The 21,315-nt window shown below is 48.2% G+C and overlaps 1 protein-coding gene across 3 annotated transcripts in view; it reads left to right on the forward strand.

Moving 5' to 3' along the window:
• Window positions 1–21,315, forward strand: part of CCDC88C (coiled-coil and HOOK domain protein 88C) — a 584,514-nt gene that overhangs the window by 405,962 nt on the left and 157,237 nt on the right. For all 3 annotated transcript variants that reach the window (XM_086937646.1, XM_086937645.1, XM_086937647.1), the window contains exons 21-22: window positions 9,000–9,143; window positions 19,762–19,948. In XM_086937646.1, coding sequence (XP_086793772.1) covers window positions 9,000–9,143; window positions 19,762–19,948 — 331 coding nt within the window. The remainder of the gene's footprint in view (window positions 1–8,999; window positions 9,144–19,761; window positions 19,949–21,315) is intronic.

Genomic DNA, 21,315 nt, shown 5'->3' on the forward strand with positions numbered 1-21,315 from the left:
TAATGCCCACCAGACTCAAGACCAATTGCAAGAGGACTAAGAGGTTTCCCCCTAGCTTCAGAAGGCAAATTAGTTTTAAAAAAATTAGTCAGAAGTTAGATTGAAGTAAAATTTGGCATTGGCGCTTTCTATATCAGCACTGTTTTCCTGAGCAGGCAATGTTAGTCAAGGGTAGTACCCATTTGTTCCGCGGCTGGCATCCCTCACAGCCTGGGCTTTATCGCCTGGAGCACTACTGACACCTGTTCCCAGAACCCAATGCTTTATTACAATGCTGGTATAAGCTTGTGGGATGATTCTAGCCTCCATGGCCACAAGACCATCAACTATGTACCTGTAGAAAAATTGGACCTCCACTGTATCGTGATCGCAACATGGAGTGAGGATCCCTTGCCTGGCAGTCATATTAGTTCCCACCCTTTCATGGCCCACCACTACAGTGCCAATGGGGCTTTGCTTCTTTTTTTTTCCTTCTCCTCAAAATTTTCTTCCATCCTAGTCAAGGTCACTATCTGGTCCCTCAACTTACCTATTATCCCTATCAAACATCGGAGCATTGATGGCGCGGGATAACCAGCTCAGTTTAACATACTCACCTGGGCCGATAAACATTCACACCATGAACTGGCAATCCAGCTTAACTTCCTGCCTATCAGAATTTTATTCACTTTTAGGACTTATACCTGTACACCATGACCTACCAAATCCTTGTCACCTGTACTCTAAGACCTAGGAATCTAGGGAGTTAGAGTAATAGTTAGATAATAACATTTACCTTCATAAATAATCACAGACTCGGAAAGTTTTAAAACACTTTATCTATGCAATATTTTATGAGTCGGCAGCCAAAGTAGTGAAGTTAAAGCCTTTTCAAGTAAGAAAATAATTATTGAAACAATAATTTTGCAAGACTTCAAAGATGAAATGAAATTTTAGTCATTGGTACCTGGGAAGGGTGGAAAAGGGAAACAGTACAAGGACATACCACACAGATTATATTTACCTAGAATGATGCGAGGACCAAAGAAGGCGGCTCCTGACTAATCAGGTGACAACAGGATAAGACGGGTGCAGATCAGGACAGGCAACCTCAGCTAAGTGCAACGCGAGCGTCACACCCCTCTCTGGCTACACTTGTACCCCGACTGGGTAATCGATTCTCCTCCCTCAAAGAAAACTCTGATTCTTCCGCCCGAGTGCTCGACCAGCCATCTGCTCTCGTTTCTCCTTCAGCATAGGTTAGGTCAGTGACAGGTCTGTGACAAGTCGGACAATCTAACTGACTGAGCCTACCTTAGTTATACCATTTCCAGGGCAATGTACCACCCCTCAATGTTGCAAATTCGTTTATTCCCTTTATTTGATTGGTCAGAAAGATGAGGAGAGGTCATCACACCATACCCGTATGAGATCATTTCCATTTGATATAGTTAATCAATGTTCCCGCCCATAATTTACTTTCCCATGATTTTTTTCCACCCAGCAATATTAGTTACAGTTTCATATACAAAGTATTACAAATCATTCAGTCTCTTCCTCTCCTGGGGTCACACGGTCAACATTAGATAAAATCCCTGGGTGGGGGGGTGTCTAGGAACATTGGTACTGAACCCTTCATTTACATCACCATGAGGGCAGAGAGCCGGGAACCGATTTTGGGACTCAATTACATCTTCATTACATACTGCTGATGGTTTCTCGGGCTCACACAATACAGAGTGTTCAGAATGGTTTCCCCCAGGCAGCACCCCATACCTCTCAGATATTTCAAAATCTGAGGTATACGCTTTGTTGCTGCAACTGGGGAGGATTCAGTATCATTTCTGCTTTGTAAGAGGATTGCATTTGCAATGTGATAGCATTCTGAAAAGAGATTGTCAATTCGGTCCAATACACAGTTCCCAGCAGCAGACAATGAATACTTCTTTTTGTATTTCAAAGTCATTTGATATAAACCGTAATAAATAGAAGGGATTGCAAGTTATATTGAAGTGGTCCTTTGAAATAGTAAAACAAGAGGGGGGCGCTAGAGGGCGCACCGCTGAATGGCCGCACTGTCGTGAGGCTCCCGCTGCCCGGAGCTATTATCTGCCTAGGTATCCTGATTACCATCGCTGCGCCCTGAACTGACCCCACGGTTCGGTTGGGATATCGGCTGTCCACCCACGGTCCAACTCCTGAGCCATTCGAAGGTTGCTGGCCGAAGTTACGAGGGTCCCAAGTTTCTCCGACTCGCGCTCTGGAAGTCTGATGCCCTCTTGCCCGGCGTCACTGTTCATGCCAGTCCGGGGCTCTGCACGTGGGGTGTAGGCCTAGCTCCGCCCTTCTCCGCCAGGCCCGATCGCTGGCCGGGCGAGACGCTTGGCTCTTCCTTGTTGTCGGACTTATCTCTCGGCTCTCCCATCTGCCTGTCCAGATACCATCGCCCACGGAGGCGCAACGGATTTTATACTTGGATTCTGAGGGTTTGCCCCCTTGGGCTGGGAACGAAGACGGCCATTACTCGTCGTTGGGAGTGGCGGGGCGTGCTGGCCTGTTCGTGCCCCCACGATTCGAGCTGCTTTCTGCTTGGCCGGGTCCCTTGTCCAACCTGTATCCTGACTCCCATTTGCCTCGTTCCCCTACTGTACCACCGGTATGGGGAAGCCGGACACTAAACAGTCCAAATTGTCCTTTGACTCTGGAGGGGCCAGGCGTGGGGCGCGTTCGCTCCAGGAAGCTGGGACTTCGCGGTCCCCCCGCCCCGAATGTCGCTGAGAATGTCCCGCACCCACCTCCACCGGACTTCGCCCAAATGATGCAGGAGATGAGGCAGGGGTTCGCCACTATAGTGGACAAAGTGGACAAGATATCGTCGCGCATGGATGCGGTCGTTCAGAAATTGGACGTGCATGAGGAGCGCTTGACGGCGGCAGAACAGCGCATTTCGGACCATGATGATACGGCGGCCACCCATACCACCCAACTGGCGAGAATGGACAATATCTTGCGTGTCATTGCCGCCAAGAACGAGGAGTTGGAGGCGAGGAGTAGGCGCAACAACGTGCGCATTGTAGGTGTACCGGAGTCCACGAATGTGGGCAAAATGGAGACTTATGTGGAGAGGCTACTGGTGGGCGCCATTGGGACGGAAGTTTTCTCGTCCCAGTTCATCGTCGAGAGAGCGCATCGGACGTTGGGACCTCGTCCGGCCTCTGGGGCTGCACCGCGTCCCATCATTGCGCGCCTCTTGAATTATCGTGATCGAGACGCTGCTCTTCAGGCTGCCCGCACTAACAGGGCTCTCTCCTTCGAAGGGGTGTCTTTCACCATGTACCCCGACTTCACACCGATGGTGCAGGACCAGCGTCGGAAGTTCTTGGGGGTGAAAAGGAAGCTTCGGGACCTTCAAGTGGACTACGCCTTGCTTTATCCGGCTAAACTTAGAGTGACGCATCAGGCTAAATAACATTTTTTCACCAACCCACAACATGCTGAGGACTTTGCGAAGCGCCTCCAGCGCGAGCGCGCTGCTGCGGATCGTGGTGACGATCGAGATCCGGAGGGTGAACATTCGGCTGCTGAGGAGGAGGTCGCCTGATTCTGGTGACTTTGGACTTTGTCTATCTTCTTCCCGGTTTTTGGAGTATTGTGGACGTGTATCTTTTGTATTGTGACCTGCTGGCTTCCTTCTCAGTATTTGCGGCCTAGCTATTGTCCGTTTTTGATTTTTTTGCTGATGCGTGGGTCGTGTCTGTATTGTGATGAGTGTGTGCGTTTTGCTATTTTTTTTGGGGTCGGGGTGGCACCGCAGGATGGTGTTATGTGATGTCGCGCTCTGGGCACCCACCCCCCCGCGCTGCGCCTGGGGCCGCCTGATACTCGTTGGCGCGGACACTGGCGTGGCGTGAGGGAGTGGCGTCGTGCACCTCTGGAAGGTTCCCCGGAGGGTGTGCCCCATGTTTACCTTTTGTTTGGATTCTAGTCCTATGTTGGTTGACTGGATGTGTGTTGAGGGATGGGGGGGGGGGTGTACGTGGCCTGATAGTTGGGGTGGTGTCAGGTGGGTGGATGGGGGGGGGCTGAAGCTGTCCATGTCTGTTTGCCTGGGACTTCTGGTTCGCATTGGTGGCTGCTACTGCTGTTTGAGTGCACGGAAATGTCGTGGCGCCCGCTATCCAGGCTGTTCCACTTTCCTATCTTACGGGACTGGTTCTGGGATCCGTGCTCCCGTCCATTTTGGGCCCGAGTGCGCCGGCCTCCATTTTAGGCTGCCACGTGACGGGGCGCACTCTGCGAGCGTAGCACGTGTGCGAGATGTGGGCCGTGTGGGATGGCTTGGCGGCGCGTGGCGCGTAGTCTGTCCTGAGTGCTTGCTGCATGGATGGGTCGGTTGGGGGGGAGTTGTTGTGTTCTTGTTTGGTTGTTTTGGAGATGACTGGGAAACGTATGGAGTGTATGTGGGGGTCAGTCCGTGCCCTGGGGCGTGGACCTATCGTTGGCTGTTGCTGGTAGTTGGATGCCCTGTATTTGGTTATAGGGTCCCGTGGGGCCCTTACTCTATGTGATGTCGACTGCTGTTGTAGATCAGATTTCGATTTTGTCCTGGAACGTACGGGGCCTTAATGATGCCAGGAAGTGTCGCAGTGTGATTCAGTATTTGGACAGGCATGCTATTCATGTTGCTTTTCTCCAGGAGACGCATCTGCGCCCCGCTCCCTCCCCCACTTTCGGCGGAAGGTGGGCTGCGGCCAGGGGGTTTGCTTCATATTCTTCTTATGCTCGTGGGGTTGTCATCCTTGTTAAAAGGTCGCTTGCATTTCAGGAACTTGGATCTATGGGGGACCCTGAGGGGCGCTATGTGCTGCTGTGGGGACGGCTTGGGCAGAACACTATACTGTTTGTTAATTGCTATGCTCCCAATGTTGATACGCCAATCTTTTTCGTCACTCTGTGGGGTCATGTCCTTGCAGTGGATGCTACTCACATTGTGTGGGGGGGTGATTTTAATTTTGCATTTCAGGCCCAGTTGGACAGATCGGAGGGTAGCCCTCAGTACAATGTACAGGCTAGGGATGTGCTGCGGGGGATAGTGGAGGAGGCTGGGATGGTTGACAGCTGGAGGTACACCCACCCTGCCACTAGGGAGGGCACTCATTACACCACACATGCTCGCTCATGGGCAAGACTGGACTATGTATTTCTCTCTAGAGGGTTGATGGCTGGCCTAAGGGGGGCTACACATTTGGCTCGGACGTATTCAGATCACTGTCCGGTGAAGGTTGATTTGTCCGTCCCCGGGTTGCACAGGCCGCGCCCGCCTTGGCGTTTGTTTCCGACTGCTTTGCTTGACCCGGTGTTCAAGGAGGAACTCGGTGCGGAGGTGGAGGCGTTCTTCCCTAGAAACAAGGGCTCTGTGGAAAGCATTGAGGTCATTTGGGAGGCATTCAAGGTTACGATCCGGGGTGTCACTATTTCTAAAAGTTGTGGAGTACTCCGTCTGATTGTTCGGACCCTCGAGAGGTTGGAGGCTGATTTGCGAGACTTGGAGCGCAGGATGCAGGTGAATTCGGACCCTGCTCTTTTGGCACAGTTCCGCACTAAGCTCTCCGAGTATGAGGAGGAGGCTGCTCGAGAGGCTAAGCATAGGGGGAAATACTGGACGTCGAGGCGATACTGCGAGGGGGAGCGACCCGGTAAGGTCCTCGCTGCCCTTACTAGACATCCTAGGCATGGGTCGGACGTGTTGGAATTGGTGTCTCCGGATGGTACTCACTGTCGAGACACTTCGGAGATTCAGCGCACTTTTATTGATCACTATGCACACCTTTACACGACACAGCAGACGGGTGAGACTCGATACGGTGGCTTCCTCGATGAGTTGGAGCTTTGTTGGCTATCGGATGGTCATCGGGAGTTTTTAGGCAGGCCCCTAGAGGTGGAGGAGGTCAGGAATGCCATCATGTCTCTTTCTAATGGGAAGGCCGCCGGGCTGGATGGCCTTCCTGCTGAATTTTATAAGTGTTATGTTGACATCATGGCCCCTGTGCTCCGTGAGGTGTTTGAGGAGTCTCTGGAGGAGGGACGCCTACCGGGCTCCATGCGAGAGGTCGCCATCACGTCGCTGCTCAAGCCGGGTAAGGATCCACTGGATGTGGGCTCCTACAGGCCCCTCTCATTGCTCAACTGCGATGTTAAAATTCTCGCGAAGGTCTTGGCGGTGAGATTAGCCGAACTCATGCCCGTTATCGTGTTGCCTGATCAGTCGGGATTTGTGCCCGGCCGCGCTACCTCTCACAATCTTCGCACTTTGTTTTCGCTTGTGTCGACCATTGATCCCACTGTCCCGGTTGCCGCTATCTTTCTTGATGCCACTAAGGCGTTTGACTCTGTCGAGTGGGGCTACCTTATTGATGTTCTTTGTCGGATGGGTTTCCCCAGGATTTTCATCTCTTGGGTTAAGCTTTTATATACTGATCCGATGGCGAGGGTAGTGGTGAATGGGGTGCTGTCCCCCTTGTTCCCTCTCACGAGAGGGACCCGACAGGGTTGCCCCCTCTCACCCCTCTTGTTTGCTATCGCCATTGAGCCGCTAGCCTGTAGGATACGTCAGTTTCATCAGCAGAGTGCCTTTAATTGTCTTCAGCGGCAGGTCGGCATTTCTTTATACGCCGATGATGTCACACTCTATGTCAAGGACCCTGAGAACAACCTTAATTCGCTCCTGCGGGAGCTGGTCGCTTTTGGAGGTGTCTCCGGGGTTCATATCAACTGGCGGAAATCTCAATTTTTCCCCCTCACAGCTGCGGTGGCCAGGTTTCCCCTTGACTACCCTCTGGAATGGTGTGACTCGGAGTTGCGATATCTCGGTATTGTCATATCCTTGGACAGGGGAGACGCGGTTCGGCTCAATTATGGTGTGGCCATTACTAAACTGGCGGATGATGTCACCAGGTGGATGTCTTTACCTCTCTCCATGGCCGGTAGGGCGTCTCTTATCAAGATGGTGGTTCTGCCCCGCTTTCTTTATCTCTTTCAAAACCTCCCATATCATCCTGGTGCTTATTTCTTTCGTAGACTTCGTTCCGAGCTTCTGCGATTGTTCTGGGGGGGCAAGCAGCCACGGGTGGCCTGGGCTACCCTTACGTTGCCTTATGCTGATGGCGGTTTCGACGTCCCTGACTTTGAACTTTATTATCTCAGCGCTCAGGCGCATTATGCCTATCATTGGATGCGCCCCACGCCGTTCATGCCCCAGATTGCTGCTGAGCATTGGGTCGCCCACCCGCTCCCACTGGAGGGGATGGTTTTGGGCAAGGTGTCAGATGTGGAAACGCCCCGCACGACTGTGACGTGCACGGTGGATGCTTGGAAGCGGATGGCTCATTTGCTAGGCGTTTCCTTTCTCTACTCGCCGGCCTTGCCTCTGTCTTATCATCCGGATCTGTCGCTGTTGTTGGAGACGGGGTTTCAGCGAATGTGCAAGCGGCTAGGTATCCTCACGTGGGGCGACTTGTTTCGTGAAGGTGCCTTCCGTACGCAGGCTCATTTCTTCGGTTCGGCTGCTTGCTCCCCTCTAGACCTGTTCTACTTTGTCCGCCTGCGGCAGGGCATGCGTGCTCTGCTACCGGACTACCCTTCGGAGCCTGGGGTAACCCTCCCCCTCCATGTGCTGCTGGTTTCAGATGGGCGACACCTGGTGTCGAAGTTATACGGGGCTATTCGCCGACAGCGATCGGTCCCGACCAATCGGGTGCGCGAGCAGTGGGTTGCCGAATTGGGTGCTCCTATTACAGACGAGCAGTGGAAATATTGTTGCGGGCTCACGGCCAATGTCTCTTCTAGTTGTCGCCTTAAAATTATCCATTACAAGTTTGTTCAGAGGTACTATTATACCCCGGCGAGGAAACTGCGGTTTCATCTGGCGGAGGATGACAGGTGTGCTAGGTGTCGGGCGGAAGGCGCTGACTTTTTGCATTTGGCTTGGAGCTGCGCGGGGGTTTTGGAATATTGGACTCAGGTTCATGATGCCCTGCAGGTTATGGCGGAGGACGGGGTGGCGTTTGACCCCTTGGTGATGTTACTTGGCTTCTCTAAGGACGTACCTGCCTCTCACCGTAGATTTGTTGACGTGGCCCTGTTGCTGGCTAAGCGTAGGGTTGCTTGTTGCTGGGGTCGTGGTAGGGTGCCGCGCTTTCAAGACTGGGTGACTGACCTCATTTACTGTCAGGATCAGTATAATATCTATTCTGACTTGATGCCTGTTCGATGCAGACCAAAGGATTTTTGGAGTCCGCTCCAGGTGTACCTCCTGACCAGGGCTGCGCGGGACTCTGATTCTGAACCTGAGGACCGTGAGGGGATAGGTTGATGACAACGTGATGGGCTGGGATTTTACACGACACCTGCTGTTCTTCCGATATCGGGGGGGGGCTGACTGTCTCCTTTTCCCGCGAGCTATTGGGGGGTGGGAGTCTCCCTTCGGACTGGTATTTTATCGGGAATCCAGATTGTATCCCTATGCGGCACCTTTACTTCCTGTGCTCCTCATACTTGTGTCCCCTCTGGCTCACGTGTTCTCCGCTACTGTATTGTATTCATATTGCATTGTCTTATTGGCTCGCCTGCCCATGCTGGATCATTGTATTTTAATATCTACTGCACATTTCGTTGTTGCTCCTTGTATTGACTGATGCCCTGCCCTGTACTTCCTCGTGTCTCCTTGTTTATTTTTTGTATGCTTCCTAGGCACTGACGTACCACTGTAATGGCCGAATGTGATTGTATGTTTTGAATGTACACTTCCCTTGTACCTGCTTGTCTCCAAATAAAGGTTTAAAAAAAAAAAAAAAAATAGTAAAACAAGAAAGCATTCTGCTCAACTTTATATTGATGGCATTTTAATTTCTCCTTTTAATGCGCTTTGGTGGTTGTATTTTAAGCAAGCTTTAGGTTAGTAAAACAGCTTGATGAGATTCCCTGATCGTGCATTTTGATAACCTTTTTTTAATGCTTTGCAGCTACAACAGCTTGAAGAAACGCAAGGCAGAGCTGGAAGAGCTGGACATTGTTCTGAGGACCGAAAGGGAAGTTCTGCAGCAGGAAAGGAGGAAGAACGCAGTAGCTTCAAGTGAAAATCAAAAGCTGAAAGAGGACTTGGACAGGTAAGAGTCATTTAGTGGTCTCGTCGTTTCAAACAGTGTGAGATGAAAAAAAGAAAATTGGTCAGTTTTCAGTAGGTTGTTACATGTTGCCAGAGGCCTGTTAATGGAGGATTTCTGTAGAACAGCTGCCAGATTAGTAAGTGAAACACAGCTGTAATGGAAATTTTGGTAATAACAACCAGTGCATTTCTGGTTGGAATGTGCTATATAAATGATTTACGCCTATTATTCCCCACTGTGTTAGAGCTCAGCATTATCTGTTCTCGTTAGTTGCAAGTCCCTAAAGGTTGGGTTGTCGGAGAAAGGAAGAGGAAGATGAGCAGTAGGGATATACATCAATAGCCCTTCGTGAAATTTTCTTTACCTCCTTCCATCTCACTAGTTTAGGTCAATAATGGGTCTCATACTTAAAACAGATGAAGAAGAGGAGTGGAGAACAAGTCACACCAAGTTGGCAAATAACTTTACTTGTGAGTTTAAAGACCACTAAACGTACTCCTAGAATGTGAACTTGACTTCTACAATGAATTTCGTCATGCAGAAGAGAAAAGCTGGTGATACCCACATACCGTGCTTCTCTGCAGATGCTCAGTTGATAAGAATGCGAATCCTTTCTCGTAAAATGCATCCTCAAGTATCAGCCAGCTTCAGGGATCTTCATCTTGCCACAGGCAGAGCCAGTTTCCTGAGTGAGGCAAGGACATACCAATTCCGTCTAGGTTGGTCTCCTTTTGCAAAGAATAGGGATGCCGGGGCGTGGCATAGATGGCCAAGATGGTGATGGTGTTTTAGACCTTGTCCCGTGGGCCCGTGAGAATCCATTGCCATCCTTTCCCAACATCAACCTTTACCTTCCCTCGACCGAGCCCTGTATGAAAGTGTCACTGGGGAGTCCAATCTGGCCGAGGGAGGCTGCTTTATGAGGGCACTGTAGACCAACATTTCTGGGCTGGCCACGAAGAACTGACAAGATGGTCGCCGGTGTCTGAATAGCGACCTGGGAGCTGTGGCATGGAGCTGAGGGGGCCCAGTGGCCATGGGGCCCTTCCCGTGGTGCTGGGGCCATGTGTCTGGGGGTCTTGTTGGATCCTCGCCCTTCGGCCACGCATGCTGATATGGTAAACCCTGTGATTACCAGTTGTGTGAGCGGGGGGCATCCCCGCTGCCACTTTTGCTGAGACCTGCAGCGCACCCTGGGGTCTTGTTCTCCCCCCCCTCCCCTCCCCCCCCCCTCCCCCCCCCCCACCCATTTATTGTGATTCCTGCCTCCCATGCTGGTTGCTGCGGCTCCGCTGCCTTGCAACCCCCTGTTTTGCCGTGCTGATGCCTGGGGATGGATAGTGACCACCTGGAGTGCCCCCTGCCCGCTGTGACCCTAAGGAGACGATTGCACCCTGCATTGTGACACGCACTGCCCCCCCCCCCCCCCACATTTCTTGCCATGGGGTGGTGGGTGGGGGGGGGATTCAAGCCTTTCTTTATGGATGACCAAAACCCACTTTGCTTGGGACTGAGCTGAGAGGAGCCTCTCCTGGCTTTGGTGAGCTGGATTATACTGGGGCTGTCCTCCTGAGACCCTGGTGTGTAAACTGGGATTAGCCCGCCACCGAGGCACTGCAGGGGTAAAGAAGACTCATGGAGGCCAATCCGCTGTGGGATCTGACTCCTCCCTATCCGTACACTAGAGTTGGGCCTTGCCTATGCCCTCAACTTGGTTCGCTGCTCGAGCTGTCCCGCTGGAGTAAGTGGGCAACTGGAACTGCAGCCGACCGTCCTCTGGGGCAACACTGGACTCTCTCTTCGAGATTCCCCACTACTTACTTACCCCACCGATGCCGGCACAAATAAAAATTGACCAATACACCACGCCTGCCTCTGGATTGTGGGGCTGCCGGGGCCCCTACCCCTGCAGCACCCCTCCCCAGCCCCCCCGCCCCTTGCTGGCTGACCTTGACATTATTCTTAAAGCCATTCAGGACTTTCTTGTAGCATTCCTAACCAAAGTAAGTAAGGTCCAAGTAGACCTATCCCTACTGCGTCAAGCCCTCCCAAATGTTGCTGGCCACGTGTCAGAGGCTGAGACTAGGAAACTTGAAGTCTCCCAACTGCTTTCCACCACGCAGTTTTTGGAAGAACGTGTTGAAGATGCGGAGAACAGGTCATGGAGGAATAACCTCGATTTATTGGGTTCTCCAAAAGGGTAGATCACCAACTGCAGGATGACTGACTGCTGTCCTGGATCTCCTCTGACAAATTATCCAAGTGGTTCTTGGTGGAGAGGGCATATAGATCCTTGGCCCGTCAGCCCTCACCCGCAGCCCTCGGTCCATTAATAGCCAGCATCCTCAACCACAGAGTCTGCACCGCCATTTCTTGCGAGGCTAGTCTGCAAACTGACTTGCGCTTTTAAAACACAAAGATTATGATCTTTCCTGACTATACTCGTGCAGTTCAGCAACACAGATGCTCTTTTGAAGATGACAAACACCACACTCTCAACCTCCCATATATGCTCCTATATCCAACCAGACTAAAAGTGATCTTTAACTCTTTGACTTCTCTCCCAAACTGCCCTATAGAAAGCGTACACATTCCTGGAAGGCTCGGCCAGGCCAGCATAAGGGACAGAACTCACCAAACTCTTGGTTTATTAGATGGGAACAAAAGCTCACCGGAATGACCCTGCTGTGGCAGGGTACGTTGTTATCCCATGTTGCCAGCCTACAAGGTTTTGGGAAGTGGGATTAAATCTGAATCGCCCACCTTGGATAGGTCTCGCGAGGCCTTAATGTCATTTCGGAAACTGCAATTTAATCAGTACACCACACTCTTTAATCAGTACACCACACTCATCTGGCACACCAATCCCTAATTTCAATCCTCTTGAAGCAAAGCTCTTAATGTGTAAACTGGGCAAGTTAGCCATCTCCAGGATTTAGCACTTTCTCATCGTTAATTCTCCAGATTGCTTCTCTGGGCTGCGGATGAGATGGGAGTCATGGGTGGGAGACTTCAACGACGATGACTAGCGTGAGACCAGGCTGGCCCGAGGGAAATGGTTATCTCCTCACGCCTTTGTATGGTTCTACATTATCTGCACCTTACCTATTTGAGTCCCCAGAGACTCCACCGAGTGGATGGAACCTCTCAGAACCAGTGTTAACGGCACTTCCTGGTAGAAGCTGACTTCTTCCACATGGTCTGGGCCTGTGCCAGACCGACCTTCTTTTGGGAGGAAGTGGGTTAAGAACTCTATATGGTTCTGGGACGCCAGAGTGCCATTCTCCCCCGGGTGACCATGTTGGGCTTGTTGGAGGAGTTGGTGGGACAGAGGACGGAACAGACCTTTTTTGGGTAGCAATGACGGTGGCAAAGCGGGACAATGCTCATAAATGTAAATCCCTGGAGCCCCTGTCGAAGAAGGAAGGGAGTAGACTGGTGCGCCCAGCAGGAGCGGCCAATTTATGAGGCACCTTAAAACATGAGAAGATTTGTGGCAAATTGTGGGGGTGTCATGAGCTGAATGTTGCGATTTCCTAGATGTATATTGGATTGATCATACACTGTGTAGACATGTGGAACTGGTGAAATTGCGTGTTACTGTTCTACCAAAAGTCAATACAATTTTATCAAAGAGAATAGGCTTGTAAATCTCTTGACATATGAATATTCTTGAGGCATTTTCAACAAGCAAAATTAGCTTAACATGGTTGCCTCGGCTTCCTTTCCATGACTACCACACATTCTAGTCTTCGCACAAAGTGCTTTCTATTGGGGCGGCCTTGGAAATTGAACTTCTATAGGCTCCAGATAAATCGCAACCAGATAGGCTTGGCATGATCCGCATCCCTCCATATGAGCTCGATGAACAAATGCTCACAGCTGAAATCAACTATTACTTATAAGCACCAAAAGCGATACTGCTTGACCACAATGGATCTTAATCTTATAAGGCTCGCTGTCACTGACACCTTTCCTTTTTGAACCCAGGTTCAAGGTACCCCATGATATGATCTGTAAAATGTCTGCCGGCTGCTCTACGTGTCTACTCCTGTTGCTTCTCTTACTGGACAGAGATGAAATCAGGGCCCCATCATGTGTGTCTTCTCTCTGTCATACAGCACCGCCTCAGGTGTAAGCCTATTTGGCTGTCTACACTTTCTGGGGATATCATGGCAATATCAAGCCCAGAGAAGCCCAGAGAATAGCAATAGAACAGCACAAGGCATGTATGTTGTAACATCCAGAGCCAGTCCTATGCAAGGCTGGCTGCACTCCTGTAAGCCCTCTTGTTCAGGGGGAGGTGGGGAGTATCCACACTAGGAGTCAACCCAGTTTGCAGGATTGAGGCCCCAACAGCAAAGAGGCATTGTCGAGTGCTGGTAATAAACGGTTTGAGCAAGTCAGAAGGCTGCAGGATTGGGTCCTACCATCCCATGAAGATGGTGCGTGCTAGACGCATGCAGAAGAAATGCGAAGGCCTACATGGAATGACGGCATAACTGGCTGTATGGTCAGCCCTGACTCTCAAATCATAAAAAGAGATAGTGTGGCACTCCTTTTTGTGGGAGTGTTGATAATGTCAATAAGAGGCAGCAGGGTCAGCAGCTCAGCCTCGCCTGTGCAAAACAATTGCTCATGCTTCACAATGGCTAGTCCTAACGTCGATGCAGAGCTGGAGGGTATGCGTGTCTTGACCATCCTTTAGGGACTGGACATGCAATCCCCGATCCAAAGACTGTATTTCTTTCTAACTTTGACTGGAACTGCCCATAACTGGAGCATCAATCCCAACTAATAAGTGCTAGTGAAGTCCCCTCAACATATTATATAATGAATGGGTATGTATCAGGAATATACCACTTATAAAGCGCACAGCTGTAAACTTTTATAAAGGCGTTGAAGATGGTGTGCCCATATGCTATCCATTTAGATTTTTCTAGTGATGTTTTTTCTGCCCACTGGAATTGGAAAATTCAAAAACTGCTTTTTAAATCAAATCTATCAAATGCCTCATCACGCATGGTGGAATCTTTTTGCTTTTTTTACAATTTGCGTAGGGTGTTCAATGAAAATTTAGATCCTTCATCATCTCAACATGCCTCTGGGAACATAGAGCTCTTGGGGTCTGGTACATTAAACAGTAAGACTCTATGATTTTAATCTTTCCTTGTAATATAGAACAGTACGAGGACTAAATATACATTATTAAATAAATCAAACATGACTGTTTCTCACTTTGTAGTTCATTTCTATCTGGCAAAAAATAAATGATTTACCAGTAGGCTCAGAAAGCTTCTACTAGGAAGCCATTTACATCATAAATGATGCGCTTTATTGGAGGCCCCTTGCAGCCCAGGAGCATAATTCTTATATCCGTAGACTTTCTACCTCAATGTAAATGTTTGTTTAGGTTGTTCTCTTCCTAGCTTTAGGATATGCTTGCTGCTACTGGTACACCATTTTAAGGATATTTATTCAAAGAGTAGTAAACAAGTCAAATATAGCATAAAGATGTGTCATACTCATTAAAATCTGCACCAACAAGGAGGTAGAAAGGATTCTGTAGAGACAGTGATTTTCCTCTGGGCTCCAACCCGTATCTATAATTAGTTATTCACACCCAGTTGTAGAACATAAGAAATAACTACGTACTTTGAACAGGGCTGAGGCACTGTACTTGAAATAATATTAGTGATTTATTTTGATGATTTCTGCTGTTATTGCAAATGAATATAAGTAGCCATTTAGTTGTATACCAAAAAGCCCCCCTGTCACACGGGGATCTGTGAATTGATTATCCGTACATAAACTAGTATCCATTTGCCTATATCACTGTGTGTGAACTTAGCTTTCCTTTTTGGAATGGGAAATTTTACCATCTTTTGTAATGAAAACTCTGTCGTTTTTTTTTTAATCTGCATTTGTGTTAATGCGTATACCTACTAAGTTAGAAATTCCCTAGTCCTGTGAAAACGTCTGAAAAGCACCAATGCTTCTTGGTACCGCTCCTGTTCCAAAAATTGTGGCTGCCGCCATAACTTGTGGTATTCATGTTTGCTCAAACCTGTTCATGTGCTTCTAAGGATGCAGCATATGCGAAAACTCCTCTGTATCCAGTGTAGGAAGTTGACTCTGTATATGGTATGCCACTAGGAGGTTGTACTGTATACCGAGTCCAGATATTCCTCACAAGTGTACAGGGCTCAATGCAAACCTCAAGATGCTCTATTAGTGGTTGTGTGGTCGAGTAGTCTTCGGCCGAGCACCACGGAGTGTAAGACATTTATTGTACACACATGACAAATAACAGACACAACTCAAAAAGGAGATAGACACCAATTTAATAAAAATAAGCTTTGTTTGTGTCTTCTTTTAAGACCAAGATCTACGCAATAAGGTTAAGGGTTTTTTAAAATAAAAATCCTTTCCACTTTCCAAAGTCAACACTTTCAGATCAGTTCCATGTAATCCTATGGAGATAAACAATAATGTGGTTATACAGGTAAGTAAGTACAGCTTACAGTTTCAGTCTTCGCGACCAAAGGTCAGCAAGGGATAAGGGTCAGGTGAGTACCAAAATTACACCACTATTGCAGAGGTCAAAACTGAGTTCGCCCCAATGGGTTTTACTGAAGACTGGTGGTGCCCGAAGTCACACTGCTTGCAGGTAGGTAAATCGGTTGCAGGGGCCAATCTTTGGTGGTTAGATCAAGCACAGGGCAGCCACATAGCAGCACCACACATACACCGCCCGCGGCACAGGGGTGGCCGGGTGCAGGTTGCAATTTCAGCATTGGGCACCCAATGCTTTTCAATGCAAACTTTGCTTTTAACAAACCGACTGCAGGCGCTGCACCAGAGGTTTCATAAGGGAGACCAATGACAGCAGAGGTAAGTAGAGATGCATAGGTTTGTAGGGGCACCGTCTGTTCAGCTTACCAAGGCCCAGAGACTTTGGGTGCCTTTAGACTTCAGAGTCTTCTTACAGGAGCTGGTCGCGGTCGGTGGGAGCCTCTAGATTCAGGCTGCAGGCGTCATCAGGGTGACTTGAGGTCAGGATTGCTGGGGAACCTGTTCTGGGTTGGTGGTGCAGAGTGGGCAGGACTCACGGATACTTGGAGCACCAGAGTCCTTTGTACTGGTTTCTTGGGGACAGAACCACTGTCCTTGGGAGTTCTGGTCTTTTTCAAATTTCAGGCTATCTTCCTTGAGCTTCTGGAAGTCGCTGGCTGCACGACAGGCGTCCTGTTCTCGCAGGGTCTTGGAAGCTGGAGACAGGCCGGTAGGGCTGAGACCAAGTCAGTCGTAGTATTCAGGCTTCGTTGCACAGCGTCTTCTTCGTCCTTCTTATTCGGTTGCAGGTAACTGATTTCAAAATCTGTGGGAGCCTCCTAAATACTAAATTTAGGAGGCATTTTAAGGGAGTAACAGGTAGGGCCAATAGGCACCTCACCATGGGCAACTACACCCTCTATTATGCCACCCTTCTGTGAGAGGGGGAATACTCCTACCCCTGATTGGAGGCATCCCCTCATTTTCAAGAGGTAGGGGACTGAAAAGTGTGCTTAACTTTGCCTACTCTGCCTGAGGGGTGGAGTTGGCAGAGACTGGCACACTTCCTAGTCTTTCTATGGTTTCCCACTGGTTTTCCTGCCCACAGTGTGGGTGTAAACCGGGGGCTGTCATCTGCTGCTGGCAGCTGAGGCTGGGGGTCACATTACAAAGGCCATAGGCCTTTGAAGTTTCCCTTTCTAGCACTGTGCCCATCCTTGGGGAGGAGGCTTGACCCCTTCGCCCAGGATGTGCTTTGTTTCTGGTCCGAGAGAACAGAGGATCTCCACCCAGTGGCCCAGAAACATGCCTGTTTGTTACAGGCTGCCTAAAGCCAGTCAGTGACCTCACCAGGGTTGGTAGGTTTTCAGGGGGCACCTCTGAGGTGCAATCTGAGTACATGGTTTAATAAATCTTGCACTGGCATCAGTGTGGATTTTTTTTTACAAGGAGACGATTGGTACCAAACACTCCTTGTTTGAATGAAGTCGTCATGGTGCTGGGAAATTTGAGTTGTTGAGTTTCCAGCCCGTGTAATCCGTATGGCTTCACTGGCACTTACAACATTTAAGAATTGACTTAAGTATTGTAGGGGCATATCTACTCATGCAGATATGCCCTCACCTCTGGTATAGTGCACCCTGCCTTAGGGCTTTAAGGGCTGCTAGAGGGCTGACTTACCTATACCTTCAGGTCGTGCTGGCTGACATGGCACCCAGGCTATGTCGACTTAGTTTTTCACTTCACAAGGGCCTGCAGGCTGCAAAGACAGTGGCATGGTCCTAGTGAAGTGGTCCCAGGGGACCCTCATCAGCTTCCATGCCCTAGGTACCCAGGGTACCACTTACTAGGGACTTACATGGTGCAGAAAAAACAATTGGAGATTTGTTTTAGGAAAGAAGCACTGGCACAGGGGATCTGGTTGACAAGGACCCTGTGCACTATAATCAAAACCACATCAAATGGCAGGCGAAAAGTGGGGGTTAACCATGTCAAAAGAGGCATTTTCTCACAGCCTGCAACAGTCAGTAAAGCTACAGACAAACCGCGCCTGACACACTTGAAAAAGATCGAAATTCTGCTGTGTAGCATTGCAGTCTTTCAGTTTGGCAAACCTAATGGACAAGGGGTAGCCATGTGTGACATACTGGTGTGAACAGGTAAGCGTGAGCTGGCGGGATCAGGTATATTGCCAACAACAGAAAGAGATTGACATGGGTGGGCAGTATGTTAATGTCTATACTGCAAAACTGTGTGATGAGTTGTGGGAAAATGTAGAAAAGCCAGGAAATTAAAGCGCATCATTTGGGAATGGGGAAATCCTGTCTATGAAAGAAGAAAAATGTGAGGGGAATTATAAGGGGCGTACCCTCCTTTTTTTTTTTATTTTGACAAAAGGCAATAATAGAGGTCTTTAGTGATGCTGTTTGTAAATAAAAACACTTGCAACAGGCCCAGTACATGCACTCACCCCCTTTTTCTGGATATATATATATATATATATATATATATATATATATATCATCAACACCCTGGAAAATCAAAAGGGACGCAATGGCTTAAAACAAAAGGATTTCTGAAATGTCACCATTGTAAAGTTTGCCAAATTGCCAGAAACACTACAGAGGTTAAATTACCAAATAATAAAATGTAGCAAATAAGGGAGTTGATAACTTGCAAAAGCCAATATGTTGTTTATGTGATCGAGTGACTGTGCTCATTAAAATACATCGGGAGCACCATTTGCGAACTTAAAAAGAGGATACTTGAGCATGTACGTGCAACAATCAATAAGGACCGCAGTAATGCCATAGCAAAACACATGGAGACGAAACATGGAAGTGACTGGAAATCTTTTGTCTTCTATGCACTCAAAACAATAACCTCAAATGTAAGAGGAGGAGATCGAGAAAAGAAACTAAGATGGAGAGAATCCAGACAAATACTACATTTTAGAACTTTTACCCCGTAAGGTCTGAATCAAAGTGAAGAACTGTACATCAGTCTTTAAAATAGTTTTTTTTATATCATTTTGTATTTCAGAATCATTAGTGCATCATGGTAAAACATGTCTTATACTTATTTCACATTAGCACATACCTTTTCACCTCATGTCCCCTCACTTTCCCCTTTTCCTGGTTTCAAACTAATACAGCTAAATATCTTTGAGATTATCAATCGAAAAATAAAATACAGTATAATAAGAAACAAATAAATAAAAATAAAATCTATAGGCCCACTGGAGGGCTTTATCCCTACACGTCTAACAAGTTGCAGAAAGACGACGTGGGTTGGAACCAACTCGCAGTGATATCTGGATTAACAATCGGCCCACTGGAGGGCTTTATCCTTAAATGCCTAAATAGGTTATGGGAAGACGACTTGAGTTGTAAACCAACCCCGCCGTGATATCAGGACTTATAATAGCCTAAAATAAATATAGGCTTATTATATAAAAAATTTAACAGTAACAGAATCCGCCCCTGTTAAAACGTGACTTCAACCCAAACTCCTCTGTTAAAATCTCGGGGCTAGAATAAAACAATAACATCTAAAAATTAAAGACACCAACCGTAGCAAAATCCTGGCTTGGATATAATGCCATAAACAAGGAGGTTATCCCAATACTGGTTAGTAAGAAACCGAACGTTTTCACATTGATAAAATTGATTTGTTCACCGACATGAGGTAAATATGATCAGACAAAAAAAAGTAAAACAATAAAGCACCAAAATCATTTAGAATAAATGCATTTATAATCTACAAACCCCACAATACACCGCATTAACCTTGGTTCTTATCACAAATCGCATGGTGTGTAAAAATGTTTTTATTGGTTGAATTGAATGCATGAAATCCAAACCGTGATCAAGTTATCAGGCGATAACGAAATGCGTCGGTTGTTTTTCTTCAACCTGGGTGTCCTTTATTGCAAATAAAGACTTTTGGAATACTTTTACCCTGCGAGTGCGTTTTCACTATTCCGAGTGAATTTGAGGATATATACATATATCAGTATTTTTGGGCAGCAGGTATCGATGATTCCATTTCTTCTTCCACCTAGGTTGAATTTTTTGCACACCCAGCTGAAGGAGGAGTACACTGGCCTTAACATTCACACTAAGGAACTGAAAACCTCTTTGAACCAGGCACAGCTGGAAGTTAACCGGTGGCAGGCCCGTGTCGATGAGCTGAAGGATCAGCATCAGAACATGGACATCTCGTTGACCAAAATGGACAATCATTGCGAGGTATGGAGCAAAAACTGGCAGGATCCAGCCTGCACATTTGTTTCAATTTTTTCTTATGTTATCAACCATGGCCATGAACAGCACTGATCGTTGACGTTATGAAGGAGTCTACGGGAATGTTGCCCCATCTTGCTTATTATTTGTAGGTTTCTTGTGATTCTGCATGTCAGATTTTAGTTATCCTGAATGATCTTTAAAGCTCTGCAGAGCACTAGCTCATCTGCAGCCTCCCCTACTTCGCCGTAGATCATAATTCATTACGTTTGGTTTGTATTAGGAAACATGAATCTCACTCGTCAGATCTCAGCTGAACAGTAAGTCTTGCCTTGCTTTGAGATGATAGAATATTTCCAAGCTTTTCTGGCTGTCATACACTAAAACCCTTATGTAGACATGCATTAATTAGTGGTTCTTAACCTTTCGACTGTTGTGGACCCTGCTAAATCCCAACTGGAAGCCAGGGGACCCTATTAATTTTTATGAGTTGTAATTCAATAATATATAAAAATACAACAACAAAAGTATACACTGTATGAACCCAGCACATCTACTTTCCTCTGAAACTGTATGAGACTGACCACACACCAATATAAACACAGGTTGTGCTGATGCATCAATATGTAGTCATGTGAAATCGGAGCTCTCAGCATTAGAGTGTTACAGAAGTTGTTACTGGATCGATGTTGGCCGCCGACAGAGGCAGGGAAAGCAATCAAGCTTGGTACAGACAAAGCTTGAGACTATGCAGAATCTTTTTCTTAAAAGGTGACACCCATTGATTGTATAAAAGTGAGAAGACCAGATGCTCTTTTGCCAGAGTACATGCTACTCACCTAGTAGAAATATTACAGCTCTGCTGAACAGTCAATCAATCAATCATTCATATCATTTGTAAAGCGCACTACTCACCCATGAGGGTCTCAAGGCACTGGGGTGGGGAATGCTGCTACTGCTCGAAAAGCCAGGTCTTGAGGAGATTTCTGAAGGTCAGCAGGTCTTGGGTCTGCCGTAGGTGGATGGGGAGGGTGCTCCAGGTCTTTGCGGCGAGGTGGGAGAACGATCTGCCACCTGAGGTCGCTCTTCAGGAGCGGGGGACTGTAGCGAGGTCGGCGGAGCGGAGCTGGCGGGTGGGGGTGTAGAAGCTGAGTCGTCTGTTGAGGTACGTTGGTCCGGTGTTGTGGAGTGCCTTGTGTGTGTGGGTGAGGAGCTTGAAGGTTATTCTCTTGTTGACCGGGAGCCAGTGCAGGTCTCTCAGGTGGGGTGTGATGTGGCTGTGGCGAGGGATGTCGAGGATCAGGCGTGCAGAGGCGTTCTGGATGCGTTGGAGCCGTCTCATGAGTTTGGCCGAGGCTCCTGCGTAGAGGGCG

Source organism: Lissotriton vulgaris, chromosome 9 (assembly GCF_964263255.1).
Source record: "Lissotriton vulgaris chromosome 9, aLisVul1.2, whole genome shotgun sequence".
Lineage (NCBI taxonomy): Eukaryota > Metazoa > Chordata > Amphibia > Caudata > Salamandridae > Lissotriton > Lissotriton vulgaris.